This window comes from Lepidochelys kempii, chromosome 20 (assembly GCF_965140285.1).
Source record: "Lepidochelys kempii isolate rLepKem1 chromosome 20, rLepKem1.hap1, whole genome shotgun sequence".
In the NCBI taxonomy this organism is placed as follows: Eukaryota; Metazoa; Chordata; order Testudines; family Cheloniidae; genus Lepidochelys; species Lepidochelys kempii.
In genome coordinates, this window is record NC_136399.1 from 4537508 (window position 1) to 4553023 (window position 15516).

General features: G+C 47.0%; 1 protein-coding gene across 3 annotated transcripts in view; it reads right to left on the reverse strand.

Moving 5' to 3' along the window:
• The window catches only part of CSRNP2 (cysteine and serine rich nuclear protein 2), a 29357-nt gene that overhangs the window by 9971 nt on the left and 3870 nt on the right, over nucleotides 1–15516 (reverse strand). For all 3 annotated transcript variants that reach the window (XR_012155773.2, XR_012155772.2, XM_073319400.2), the window contains exon 2: nucleotides 749–1003. Coding sequence is in view for 1 of the 3 variants with exons in the window: in XM_073319400.2 (XP_073175501.1) it covers nucleotides 749–899 (151 nt within the window). In the remaining 2 variants the exon portion in view is untranslated. The remainder of the gene's footprint in view (nucleotides 1–748; nucleotides 1004–15516) is intronic.

The window sequence follows — 15516 nt, forward strand, 5'->3', positions numbered from 1 at the left end:
AATGGGGGGAAACAGAAAAATCCCTTCCAAATTTCTTTAAAAATCAATTTTTTTAAATAATAATTCAGGGCAAGCGAATTTCTAATCCAAACTATTTTTTTTTAAAGTTAGTGTTAAAATAAGCTAAATTGATAGTGATTTCTTTAAAGGGATGGTAAATTTGGGGTTAATGGGGAATTATGAATGTCTACTTCCTCCGATCCTTCCCGACCACCAGTGGGTAATTGACAATACTCCTAGCATTATCACTTTCCTCTGGAGCACTAAGCAGGGATCATCTTTTAGGGTCAGGTTGGTAAGCTTTCTCAGCTTCCATGCTGAATGTTAAAGCATCCCTAGAGAGTCTCAGGGAAGAGAGTTAGCTGCACAAGGAAATTAAAAAAAGCATCTCAACTGTGCTCTTGGTTGGAGACAGTTGGTCACGCAATCCATGCTTCCCCCCACACCATTTGTTAGCATCCATGCAGTCCAATTTCAGGCAAGGTCATCTATCTGAGCCAAGTGTGAGAAGATGAAAGGGCAGAGACCAGATCTGTCCAGACAGAACCCATTTGACTATTTTTCAGCCCACAAAGCATGGACACCAGCATTCCCCTGGGTGTGATTTGCACTTGTCTCACGCTGGTGAGACCAAACTGTGTGACGTGAAACGAGCCATATGCTGGGTCCACCCGTGAGGTCAGACAAACAAAACGCCACAGAGCGGCTCTGCAGAAACACCCCCCAGACTACCAGCTCAGCCACTCACGTATGAAACCCATGGTGCTTGGCGGGTTGAGGCTATCGCAGCTGTCGGCGCTGTCGCTGTTGGAGATCTCATCGTCCGAGTTGGAGATGGGCGAACCCACATCCACATCTTCGAACTTCCTCTTGAGGCTGCTGCTGGCGATTGCATCCATTTGTCTCTGGCTCGCATGGAGAGCCAAAGAGCATAAAAAAGGAGAGGTCAGCTGCAAGAACTCCAACACCAGCCCCAGGGCTATCGCAGAGGCTCAGCGGGTACCTGGGGATAAACAGGGAGCATAGGGGAGAGAAAGTCAGCAATCCACCAGCACCAAGCCAAGCTTCTGTCTGCATTACTACAGCCCTGAGCTTACACTGATGCATCTATAGGCTGTTGTACAGCAGGCCCCATATCTCCACAGCATGCACGGCTGCCAAACGCCTTCTTGGAAAGGGGGTACTGGGCTGAGTTCCTAGCAGTTGCTCTTCCAAGTTGGGGCATCGAGACCCCCAAAACTTGCTGTTACAAGCCCCAGTAACAGCACACTGTTTGAGAAGCAGCAGTAGCAAACCCTTAGTGCTACAGTGATGTTTATGCATTAAATTATTAGCCTTTTCTATTGCCTTGGGTGTTGGCTTAAGAGAACTCTCTGTGCCAGGACTCCAGCAAACTCTGCTGCCCACAGGGACCATTTGGGCCATCGACACACCACTTGTTCTTGGCCTGAGAGGGAGGACTACACTAAAGCTCATACAGAGTTGTCATAACAGAACCGTGGGAGGGTTGAATGCCTCCTTTGCTACAGACTTGCCAAGACAGAAGTCCTGCATGGAGTTTAAGTTATTTACACTTTTAGATGCCAGCTGGGTTTTCTATTCCTCAACATGTTACATGTCAGACACGTGGTCCCATACACTCAGCTGAGTGGGAGAAAAGTCTGTTCCTGCTTTATGTGTAGCATATGAAGATATGATGAGGAAAAACGCATGCCCACAAACCACCAAAGGAAGCTGGACCGGAAGCCTAAATCAAACAGGTTCCATACTTAGAATCAGCTGGACCTAAGCCACTGGGGTGATGGAATGTAACTGGTGGCCAAATTAGCACAGAGGAACCATATCAAGAAGGGTTCAGAAGAGACTTCGACATATTGTAGCACTAACCCACCCATCACTGGATCACTTGATGATTACCAGTTCTGTTCATTCCCTCTGAAGCACCTGGCATTGGCCACTGTCGGAAGACAGGATACTGAGCTAGATGGACCATTGGTCCGATCCAATATGGCCATTCTTATGTTCTTAACTTTAGGACTACTCAGTTTCTGCATTGACTGTCACAGAGAGAAGGGACCTGTCACCTAGCTTTTACATAATAGTGACTAATATGTTAGACTGTGAACAATGTTTACCACATATGGAGGAATACAAGCTATAAAGACTTCAAAGTATTCCACAAAAGAGGTAACCGGATCAACAAACCCTGCCCAGGTATTCTTCCTATTCTTATCTAACCATCTCTGTCTATTCTGCTCTGTAACTATGGGAGAATCTCACTCTTAAAACAAGGCCTAGGGGAAGACTGTAAGCATGAAGCTAACACAAAAATGGAGCGTTACATGAGTCCCACAGTAGAAAGAAAGACATATGGCAAAGGCTTAGAACTAGATAAGTTCACGGAGGATAGGTTCATCAATGGCCATTAGCTAGGATGAATAGGAATGGTGTCCTTAGCCTCTGTTTGCCAGAAATTGGGAATGGGCAACCGGGAATGGATCACTTGATGATTATCTGTTCTGTTCATTCCCTCTGGGGCACTTGGCATTGGTCACTGTCGAAAAACAGGATACTGGGCTAGATGGACCTTTGGTCTGACCCAGTATGGCGGTTCTTATGTTCATATGGCACATGTTTAGCTGAATATCAAGCCCATAGATAAGAGCCCGTAGCCTCCACAAATACAACAGAGCCCCTATTTTACTAAATAATTGGGGATTGAGGAGTTCATGGAATTGGACATCTCAAAATTACAATAGGTTTAGTGCATAAGTTGCCATCTGGTGCACTGCATTGTTTTCTTCTTGTCCTTCAAACCACTGCACAGCAATTTCCAATGCACTGAAGGCACTGGGATGTGAAGGGATGTCAACTTGTTCTTCACTGACGTCCCTTTCATTATGTGATTTTTCCCCCCATTGGGAAAAATGGTTCATATAACTGGTTGTATATAAGATTGGCGTTCAAAAAAAAAAAAAAATAGATAAACCGTGATTCTACTATACCCAAGAACACAATTCCCAGCACACATCATGAGCTATGTAATAACTTACTGCAATTTGAGTGACTCTTCTCATGATGTACATGTAAGAAAGTCACACCTATATATAAGTTTAGATCAGTTGTCAAACCTATTTAAACTGGTACAAATCCCTGCATAGACCCTCTTATTTCAGTTTAAGAGTGAGTGACTTATATTGGTTTAGTTTAAGCCAATTCCTAATTGACATAACCTAATGAAAATAAGTCTGGCTGAAATCAAAATACAAGAGTCCGCACAGCCATTTGTGCCAGTTTAACTACACTGGTTTAAAATCACCCCCTTTAAGGTAAAACACATTCAATTCTCTCATGTAGACAAGGCCTTAGTTTAGAAGTGGCATCACAGGAAGCCGGGGGCTCCTATACACAAAAGCAGCCATGATTATATCAAGTTCTCGTTTTAGGATCCAGTGCTCTCATGAGAAGACTAGTGTAACAGGTCACAGGTTTATACTGTATTTGCTATTAACACTAGGACTAGAGTTGAACACAGAAAAAATTAGAACCAGCTGCTATCAGCAGCATTGTTCTCAGCTTCAGCGCGGTCTTCCTAGCTGATTTCCACACTAAAAGCAGAGCTGGGGACTGTTCTAGGAACAAATCACTAACTAGTCCTGCCTATAATAGAGTGCGGCCTAAACTAATTCCAGTCAGATCAGCTGCTCTGTCCAAATCCTAGGAGTTGAAAGATGTTGAGCCTACAGGAGGCTGTATTTCTTCTGCTCCAAAAAAAGGTTCATGCATGTTTCCCCCCTCATCTTCCCACCAGCATGCCCTAACAGGAGGGCACAGGACCCAGGCTATGCGAAGCCTGGAAAGGCCACACACCCAGCCTCGTTAACAAACCGGGCACTTCAGAAACTCAGTGGGGAGAAGAGACTGACTCAAAGTGGGTAGTTCTCTCCTCATCCCCACTTCAAGCAGAGAGACATTCATTATAAAGCAGTGCTCACTTGCCAAGTCAAGATACAGCAGAGCAGTGTGAAACAGGCATCCTTTCTCTTGTGCCTGATGTTTAGAGGCATGGGTCACCAAGATACAGATGATTTGGACCAGAATGACTTTGATCTGTGCCCTTCTTCAGAGGCAGATGAATACAGAATACCCCGGGGAAACCTGGGGCAGCTGACAGTCTCCTCAGAGCTAGATAGGAGAGACAGTCTTTATGCTTTTTAAAAAGGCATCTTTGCCAGGGCCAAGAGAGAGAGACCCAGACATACAGACCTTTGTCTTCAGAGGTGCGGTCTGATGGGAAAGTGGTCTGACGGGCAGGAGAATGTGATAAGGCCAGCCAAATGCTGAGATCTCCTCCTCAGAGAGTCAGGCTGGAGTTTATAGGAAGTGCCATTCAAACCATAACACAACTGTATCAGAACAAGCCAAGGAGAGTGATCTTACCCTTTATACCTTGCCCAGACCATTGCACATGTTCAGGATAGTTTTTAAACTAATTTCTCCGAGATCAGGGTTGGGATCCTGAGCCCAACACCCACCCACCCAGCCTTCCCCTCCCCTCAGTCTTCTCTGCACTTGTCTATTCCCTTCAACAAGCTAGCAACTGTTCCCATGACAACAAGTCGAACAAATGGGTTTGAAAAACATGTCAGCTGACTGCAGGAGAGGCAAGAGGCTTCTGACTGCAGGATGGAGCTTCCTGGGGGAATCAAACGAGTCCACGCTCAATTCCTTCAAACAAAATGGGGAGCAGCCCCACCCCTTAGCCTCCAGCTTTGGACTCTTCCCTGCACTGAACGGTTAAAAGCGCATGGATTTGCTCCAGGGTTCTGGGGGCCTCCAACCTCTTCAAAAATCAAGAGGAAATGAGACTGCTCCCCCGCCCCAAAAACAAGCGGAGTAAAAACCTGCGATTCTCATACAGCTGACACAGCAGAAAAGGAGAAGCTATGAAGTCAATGAGCACTTTGCAAATATCAAATTACTCCCAGGAGGCTGAGCAGTAGCATCCTCAGGTTTGCCTATAAGCAGAGTTACACCAGTTGAAGAGGTGGGATGTTAAACTGATTTAGTTAACCCAGTGCCGAAGGCTGCTGGGATGCTCTTATTTGATTTAAACCAGCTTATTTCATTTTAGCTGAAACTGATTAGGAACTGGTTTAAGCTAAACTGAAATAAGCCCTTCTTCAACCAAAACTCAGTGTCTACACAAGGGTTTGCACTGATTTAACTGGACTGAGGTCCAGATGCTTCCAAGGGACTACTGAACCCCTCCAAATTGCTGCTGCTGCCAAAGGCATCCTGCTCACCTGTTTGACCAGAATATCACCTTTCCCCTTGGAGATGCTCCACCCATTCCCCTTTGCACTGCGCATCCCCTTCACATGGTCAGCCTTTGCCTCCAAAGCTCTGCATCTCAAAGCTCCTGCCTACATCTGACCTGATCTTCTTTCACATTCCCACCTCCCTTTGCAATGCTAACGATGCCTGCCTCAGTACCCCCCTCGTCATCTTCTCACCAACACAGGAAATTTCTTCCATCCCCTTCAAGCCACCTCCATCTCAGTCAGGTCCCTCCCAAAAATCTTACTCCTGCCATATTGCCTATTGAGATACAATTTATATGGATTACGAGAATTTCCAGTGTTATCTTACTTAATGACAACAAAAATGTTGGAAGGGATATTAAGTATCATGCTTCAGGGCTTGAGCCAATCTCTATTAGAGGTCATGTGGAGTGTGTGAGGGGGAGCAAATTATCCCACATCTGGCGGTATTTATGCCTGCCTCTGAAAATTACGGCACTGGCCACTGCTGGCAGACAGAACACCAAGCTAGATGGACCTTGGGTGTGATCAAATTTGGTAAATTATTTTTCATCTTCTTTATTACAGTAGTGCTTAAGAAGCAACTAAGAACAGGGGCCCCACCGTGCTAGGCACTGCACAGAGTAGTAGACAGTCCCTGCCAAGGATCTCACAGTCTAAATAGACAAGACAGAAATGAGGTGGGGGAAGGGGTAGAACAACACAGCAGACTGAACAATGGGATGGCACCAAACAGCATGTTAGTGCCACAGTTTTTTTTTTTTTGGGGGGGGTGGTAAATGGAAAGGAAAGTGAATGAAGAAGGGACATTGAAAGGAAGGGAAATGAGAGGAACAGGGCAAGGAGAAGATAGTAAGAGGCAATGACACTGATGCGTGGAGGACAGAGACAGCTGGAGCAAAGAGACACATTGGCAAAGGGCAGAGGAAGTCAAGTCAAAACCATAAGGTGGAGTTTGAAGAAGGGGGACACCACCACCCCCAAGAAACAAGCTCCCTTCAACAGTAAAATCCATCACCAACCTCATTGCGATACTGAGGTGTTTCCAGAAGAAATCTCTGGCTAATGGGGCTCTGGCAATCATATTCCCACCCGAAGTTGCAGAAGAGGGTTCAGAAACACGATGCTACTGCATACAGGGAAACTGACCCATCCCCTTTTACAGTTTCTAGCAGAGCTGTCAACAGATAGGCATCTGCCCCCTAGGACATCATGCATGTGTATGTAATGGGCATCCAGAACCATACTGGGGAAGTTGAAGCTCTTCAGATTTGACACCTTGGATCGAGATCTTACAAAGGGGCCGTAAGAACTGCCAACTTCATTCTCAAACTTCGTGCCCCGGTATCATCATCATGGGACAAGACAAGACAACAGCGGAAGCAGATCAAGCTCCCTTCCTCACCATCAACTAGCAGAAACTGTACTCAGGGCCCAATGGCATCTCTCCTCCTTTTCCACTCTGGCTTTGACTCATCACCCACAGAAGGCGAGAGACACTGAAAAATATTTCATGGGTGGCAGGGAGGAAAAGAAAGAAAAGAAGCTTCTGGTAACAAGTGCTAAAAGAGACAGAGTCTTTTTTTTGCAGCACATGGCCCTGTTCACGTCTGGCGCTAGCATGTTACCTCGGCTGAGTATTAAGTGACCTGATTTCTCCTTAGGGGAGAAAGGAAAGCAAACGGCCAAGAATTTAACTAACAAACTCCACTGAATCTCCGGATTCCAGTGCACCTCTGAATTAGCCTCCCTCAGCAACACATTAGTGTAGGTGGAGCTTGCCTCCTCCGGCATACAGCCTGACAGAAGTCAGTCACTTGGGTTCTCATCCTAATGAGTTTCTCCACTGAGGGGTTAAGAGGTCAACAGCAGCATCCTGTCTGCTACTCCCTGGTACGCCATTGTTTGCAGTCCTGCTGGTTTACTCAGAAGCCCATGCACAGTGGAGAGGATTAACCTACAACTCATTCTCCAAGACTCGCCTTACAGGGCCTTTAAAAAATAATAATAATAAAAAAAAGGAATAATATAGCAAACCACATGTGATATGCCCTGGACCCTTCTGCAGCACCAGACCCTGGCAGAAACAGAAGGGGGCTCTAAGGCTGTCCCCTAAAAAGGAGACCCACGGTTCAATGGTGGGTTAGATCACCTGCTTCTCATTACAGGAAGGAATTTCAAGTATTTTCTGAATAGCCCCGTGGTGCTGGGAACAAAGTGTTGATGGGAAAGGCAGAAGAGAGCAGCAGGCGCTGAACAGTGAAAGACTCCTTACAAAGGGGCCAGCAGAACCAAAGTAGATTCTTTGTGTGTGTGGGGGGGGGGGTGGTGGTGGTAAATGTCTTTGGAGGGGGAGCAAAGATGAATTTGAGGAGGGTGCCAGGGAGGATGAGAGAGCAGTGAGAGAATTCCAGCTAATCCTGGAACACTAGCCAATCATCCTACCCAGATAAGCTTGTTCTTCATCAGCTCAATTCCTTTCCCCGGTATGCAGGGGAGGGCAGCTGTCCCTGCCCAGCATGCACATCCTTTCTGCAGGACAGAGGAAAAAGCCAGTTTCATTCATTCACTGCATCAAACTACGTTAATTTACAGAAAATGCACTTGTAAAAAACATTTGAGACACACCGCGGCAGGTCGCACAGAGACCTCTGGAGCCTTTGAGCCCAAGAGACACGCACCTGCTAATCTCTCTACAGGGAATGGGCACACAGGCAGGGCTGGCAGGTACCGTATGCCAAAACCTGGCACCAGGGAAACATTTAAGAAACTTTCCCATAGCATCTTTCTATTAGGAGACACTCCAGTTCCACATTCACTAGGGCTATTCAGTGGGATTAGGATTTTGGTATGTTATCAGAGCAGGACAAGTGCTACTTCCAGCAGAAGCAAGAAGGGACAATTCATACCCCAAAAGTGACTGCTTTTAAAATATAAAATGTCATCTCAGGTAACAACTTTCAAGACAAACGGCTTTAAGAGTTGGATACAGTTAAAGCTGCAATGGTGAAGGCCCTTATGACAAGAGTGGTGAGCTTGCGTGAAAGCGCAGAGCAGTCGGGAAAGCACAGGAAGACCAAGACCTACAAGGTCAGCTGGAGCAAATCCATGCAGAGTTTTCAGAGGGAGAAAATAAAGAGTGCCAGTGGAAGGCAAGATCGGAGGCGGGGGTGAGAATGGTCCCGTTTCGCACTGGAGAGAAGGTAGATGCAGAATGCTGCAGAGCAGGGACTTTGGGGGACCAAAGACAATGCCCTTGATGTAGTTAAGACATTCAGGACAAGATGGTGAGCACAGATAGATAGATTAAAAGGCATGGGGTCCATAAACTTTGGGGTGGAGGGGAGGATAGGAGGTATGCGCAGAGAGATAGGAGAAGGAAAGCTTAGTGCCAGCACACCAAGATTTTTGAGCATGGCCTGCTCTTTGGGTGGTGAATTCAACATGAGAGAAGAATTCTATCACTGAAGGTGGCAACTGGCAAGGGAACTCCACTACGAAAAGCCAGCCAAGGACAAACGTTTCCATACTGTGTTCCATGGCTGGTCACACCATATCAACTCTTCTTGTTTCCATTTAATAAATGGCATACAAAGAAGCCGAAAACATTAAGTCTTCGATGTCAGCAATTGCTGTGGTTGCCTCAGGGTAGTTAGCATGAACAGAAGGGGAGATGGAGGTCCGCGTGATAAGGAATGCAAGGACAGGGATGCCTCCAAGGTAGCCTCTGCATTAACATGTGGTCCATACCAGGAAGAAGTTTGAGGCTAACATGCCCAAAGGCTGCACACAACTTCTCATGGCATCTCTTTTGTCCCAGGTCTTCAAGAAAGCTAATGGCTACCAGTTCAAAGCTAGTTAGTACTGGGCTGATTAATAAGCAGAAGATCCATGAGGCCCTATCAGTAACACATTGTAGCTGGAGACCCTAGTTACTTGTTCATAATCCATTATAAATTTAGCACCCATTACCAGACTCCAGCTTTCAGTCACAATTAGAAATCCTTCCGTCAACGGATCACCATTGGAGGCAGAAAGCTGTCAAAGAATGCTTAGATCATTCACAAGGACTTCCTGTGGGCAAAAGCAGTACAGAAAATACCGAATGCACTCCCACCAAGCAATGTCTGAGGAGGAATATATGACAGCAAGTCCCAATCCATCCATTCTCACTGATCTCAGGTCCACATGCCAGAAAAATCCCCAGGAAAGCGGGTGAGTGAATTCTTTTAGATGCAACACTAGCCACATAAAAAGGCATCACTATTGTTCCTTAAGGCCATTGGCTGGGACCAAATACCAGAATGAATACCAAATACCAGAATGAACTTGGGAGCGCTTTCTCCTTTAATGAGGAAAAGCAGCTTCATGTCCATAGTCCTCCCTGCTTCCTTCATCTCCCATGTTCACATGAGAAACTATTCTTCCTGTAACCAAAATGGAGTAGTTCTGTAGGGACCTGGGTATAGCTGACACCCAGGACCATAACAAAGGCACATCCATAACAAAGGGTTGAGAGCTTCTAATCTACTTGAGATACAATTACAGACTGGTTTCCTACTTGCTTAGGGGTCTGTCTCCATGGGGAAATTGACCAAAATAGCTCCTGCAGAAGAAGCTACTCTGGAATAGTGCCCCTTGTGGGAACAATATACCAGAATAAAAATGACTATTTCAGGACAATGCTTCATCTTTGGAAGCACAGTGATTACTTCAGAATAAAGTTTTCTGTTCTGGAATAAAAATGTGTGTCCACATGGGGAGCAATAGCTTATTCTGCAATGGCTATTCTGGTGAATTTCCCTATGTAGGCAAGCTGTAAGACTCTCTAAACCTTCATTATAAGGCAGACACTGAACCTCGTTTTGCCTGAGTCAAGACTTCCACAGAGTAATCTCATTCATACCACATGTAGTGGAAATGAAGGCTCCAAACCTTCAAGCCCCTGGGGTGACTCAAGGGAAACTCTTTACAACCCCAAGCCTTTTGGGTACCTCTGCTCGCTATTTCCTCATCAGATAGATTTCCAATCTTTTATTTGGTCCTCTCCCCCACACACTGGCTGTAGGAATAGCCTTAGCCAGATCCCTCAAGTCTGCTACTCATTGGTATCTGGCTACTCACTATAGTGCCACTTCCTAATTCAGAAAAAAAGTTTACTATTTCTTCCCTTCCCTCAGTCCAGAGTTTCAGCTGAGGGACTGTTTAAGCTTCAGATTCTGGGGGTTGCCCCATGCTCAACTGCCTGGAAAGCTTATACTGTATCAGCATCTCTTTCTTTCTTAAAAAAAACAAACAAACAAACAAACAAACAAAAAAACAAAACCAAAAACACAGCAGCTTAATTTTTGAAAACCTTTTTGCTTAGGGCAGATTTTCACCCTGCAGAATGCAGTGGCTGGCCTGGTCATGTTTACACGTAGAGCAGCTGTGGGAATACAAAAAGAAAAGGAGTACTTGTGGCACCTTAGAGACTAACCAATTTATTTGAGCATGAGCTTTCGTGAGCTACAGTTCACTTCATCGGATGCATACCATGGAAACTGCAGCCGACTTTATATATACACAGAGAATATGAACCAATACCTCCTCCCACCCCACTGTCCTGCTGGTAATAGCTTATCTAAAGTGATCATCAGGTGGGCCATTTCCAGCACAAATCCAGGTTTTCTCACCCTCCACCCCCCCACACAAATTCACTCTCCTGCTGGTGATAGCCCATCCAAAGTGACAACTCTTTACACAATGTGCATGATAATCAAGTTGGGCCATTTCCTGCACAAATCCAGGTTCTCTCACCCCCCTCCCAAAAACCACACACACAAACTCACTATCCTGCTGGTAATAGCTCATCCAAAGTGACCATTCTCCCTACAATGTGCATGATAATCAAGGTGGGCCATTTCCAGCACAAATCCAGGTTTTCTCACATCCCCCCCACCCCCATACACACACAAACTCACTCTCCTGCTGGTAATAGCTCATCCAAACTGACCACTTTTTGCGAATACAGACTAACACGGCTGTTACTCTGAAACCTGTGGGAATACAAGACACTGATCACACCAACATGGCAACTTTGGGTCTTTTTAATTTTTTGTCTTTAAATAAGCAGCTTGTAAAGGATAAAAGGCAAAAGTCAAATCTGTTCTCGCATGACTCCTAGAATAGATCTTTGCTGTAGGCCACGCCACCCAGTCCACCTGCTGCATTTATGTCAGCTGCATGAGGTAGTCAGGATCTTTAGCTTTAAAACTAAAAAAAGGCAGTTTCTAGCCCACGTCTAAGAAGAAAACCTTTGAAACAAGATCCGAGTGTACCCAAATCTTGCATTGCCTTTCAGAGTCTACGGGCATCCGAAAGAGAGGTTACTTACAGGTAAGTGGAGGTTCTTCAAGATGTGTGGTCCCTAGTATTCCAAACGCGGGTGCACATTCACACCATGTGCCAGAAGGTTTTCTGAGCAATGCCCGTTGACCTGCACACACATTGTGCATCCCTTCGTGCTCGCAGCAGAGAGTAGAATTAGCCTTGTGGGTCGGCGCCTCTCCAGTGACTCTCTTACTGCTGAGTAGTCCAGTCCGCAGTAGAGGGGATGCAGGGCGAGTATTGGAATACAAATAGGACCACACATCTCGCAGAACCTCCAGTTACAGGTAAGCAACCTCCTCTTCTTCGACCGAGGGTCCCTATATGCATTCCAAATGTGGGTGAGTAGTGAGCAGTGATCATTGTGGAGGTGGGTGTGAGGATACAAGAGGAAGTGCAGTCTGTACTATGGCATGGCCCACTGCAGCATCCACAGCTGCCCCTGGGGCGGTGGCATTGTGGGATGTGAATGTGTGTATGGAGTGCCATGTTGCTGCACAACAGATGCCTTGCCACGAGATGTCCGCTAAGCAGGGCGAAGTGTGCCTTGCCACGAGATGTCCGCTAAGCAGGGCGAAGTGTCTGCTTGTGCTCGCATAGAGCGTGCTGTAACTCTATCAGGTTGCAGTATGTTGAATAGCATGTGGCATTCACGGATGCACCCAGAGACCTATTTGGAGATTTTGTTGGGAAGAGAGAGCCTGGCCCTTGGACTGGTCAGCGATGGCTACAAACAGATTCACTGATGCACGAAAGGCACGGGTTCTATGGAGGTAGAATGCCAATGCACAGCGGACGTTGTGGGAGTGCAGGGAGTTGTGTAGTTTAGGACAGAAGACAGGGAGGTGGACGCACTGACTGAGGTGAAATTCTGACACCACCTTTGGGAAGAACTTAGGGAGGAGCCATAAGCCCACCAGGTAAGGGAGGCCAGAACCGTGTGGGGGACAACAACCCCAGCTTCCAAATGGTCCTTCTGGGGTCTGTAGAGGAGCCACAGTTGGAGGCAACGCATACGTAGAAGTGTGTGTGGTGTCACGGAGGTATAGGCTGCCACATGTCCAAGGAGGGAGAGAACGGTGGACCATGGTGTGCGGGCTGTGGCAGAGGCCCGCAATCATAGCTGTCCGCGTTGCAAAGAGGTCCTCCAGAGTGAAGACTCGTGCTGCGACGGAGTCGATCTGACTTCTCCTCGTTAATGCAAATACCCAGAGATGTGAGGAGAGCACAAAGGGCAAGGATGGCAGAGTTGAGTTCTTGTCAGGACAGCATGACAAAGGAGCTAGTCGTTTAGGTAGGGATACACCGAATAGCCAAGGCAGCGCATTTGTGCTGCTACTACGGCAAAGACTTTGGTGATGACTCATGGAGCAGTCTCTATGATGAGGAAGAGGACTCAGAATTGGTAATGGTGGTGGCCCACGCAGAAGCAGAGAAATTTCCGGTGGGTCAGGTGACTGCCAACATGGAAGTAGGCATCTTTCACATTGATAACCGCAAACCAGGCCCCAGACATTGGGATAATCAATGTCAGCATCACCATATGGAATTTGGATTTCCTGATAAAGGCATTGAGTGCTCAAAGATCTATAATGGGGTGCTACCCTCCACCCTTCTTCGGGATGAGGAAGTACAGTGAGAAGCAGAGTGTCTGCTTCTTGTGGGAGGATGCGCTGAAGGGATGGGTTCCCAGGGGAAGTCCTGGGTGGAGAATGATGAGGGGGAAATAATAAGAATTCTATGGAGTATCCACGATGGATGATCTCCAGTACCCAACTGTCCATGTGAGCTTGCCCCAATTGTGGGCAAATAGGGGAAGATGGCCCGCAATGACAATAGGGGGTACCACAGGAGATACTGGGGGAGCTTTGCAGTTCTCGACCTGCATGTCAAAACTGCTGTTTCAACTGCTGCTGGGTTGGGTCAAGCAGGTGGTTGTGGTGGACTGTTGGTATCAGAGGGCTGTGATATAGCAACGGGACATGCTTCTCCAGTGGCAGCAAAGGTTCATCTGCCGGAGAGGGAAGTACCGTGGCAAGTGGGGGTCCAGAGAGGAGCGGAGAAAGTAGGTATAGAGGAGCAGCTCCTCCATCAAGAGCAGAGGCTCCAACTGCCCAGGAGAGCATGGTGTCCCCCTGGACATGGCAGAGGGCCCAGACAGCATCAGTGGTGCTGCTTGATCCGATAAGCCTAGAAGCACTGGCATGATGGACAGTGTGCATGCTGGTGAGGGTGCCGGCGGGGGTATCGAGACAGTTGTCGGTACGACCAGATCCCACTTGCGCTTTGCCTTGCTCTCAATGTGGTGCAGCTTGGAAGCTGGTCCAGCCAGATCCACATGCAACCTCTCACCTGACCTGGCGGGGTTCGGGGAGGAACCGCTGGGCAATCCAGGACGGGGATCTGCTCTTATGCCCGTGTCCATGCTTTTTACCCTCATGGCAGGCTTGCCCATCACTTTCAGTACCAATGGATCCAGAGCTTGGAAGGTGCTCAGAAGGTACTCACCAGCTGTGATGGTCTCTGTACCGGTGGTTCTGCGGGTCCCAGATCTGAGTGCGCCCTGGGATGCATGGGTTCTTCCATTAATTTCCAGAGGCTAAGCTCTCGAGCCTCCCATATTCAAGGTGCAAAGGACTTACAAACAGCACAGCGGGCTGTGATATAAGCCTTGCCAAGGCAATAGAGGCAACTCTGGTGCTTGTCGCTCACAGAAAATGAGCATGGGCAAGAGGCACGGTTCTTAAAGCCCGTTTCCCCAAACGGGGAGAAAACCTACACTATCTAAGAAGAACTCTAAACCACTAAAACAGCTATGTACAACTATATACAGGAAACAGAAAGCAGATCACTCTCTTAGCAAGCTAAGACTCCGGCCATACGGTGGTAAGAGGGAACTGAAGAGGCGTCGACCAGTACGGCCTATTATACCCTCGGCTGTGAGCATGAGGGGACACTGGGGGGTGGGAGGGGGTGTGTCAATGGACACTGCTAAGAAAACCACCTGATTCCGGTGCATTGTGCACATGGGCACCCATGTTTGGAATACATATAGGGACCAATCACTTGAAGAAGAAATAATGATTCAGAGAAGTGTGAACTCCCTGCCCTGCAGTGGTCTCACAGGAGTGTTAACTAGGCCAGTGCTGACAGCACTTTATTTCATTACTGGTCATTTTAGCAGATGGATGGGGAAGGGGGAAGAAATGATGAGTTCCCTGAAGAGGATGAGAAGAAGAGAAAGGAAGAGGAAGAAAAGAGAAATTGCAGGGATCTTAAGGGGAGCACAGTCTCCCACAGGGTGATGCTCTCTATGATAATAAGGTACTGAACAATAAAATGACAACTAAACTTTTAGTTCCATATTGTTGTGCATACTGCCATTGACATCAGTGGCAGCCCCATTGTGGCTCAAGGACAACACACAGGCCTCAATGTTTAGTCTGGTATACAGACCATAATTAGATGTGGGATTCATCCCTATCCACAGAATGAACTCCACACTCCTGCTCTAGGTGGTACAGGGCACCTTTAAGAATGGATCATGCTCAATCAGGTCAGTCCAGAAATTCAGAAAGGCCCCATTTTATGCTGTGAAGTGTTAAACTCCAATTTTCTTCAGTCAAGGCAGCTTTAAGACATGAGGAATAGTCAATAAGAACAGGAACTAGCCTGCGCTTTCACATTTACTTGAGAGAAGCAAGGCTGCTCCCAGCAGCTATTTTAAGGGGGAGGATTTTTTTTTTTTTTTAAAACAAATGGGTGAGGGAGGCTCACATTCCTCCAAGTTGAAGCCTCCAGAGAAAGGGGTTCACACCCCTCT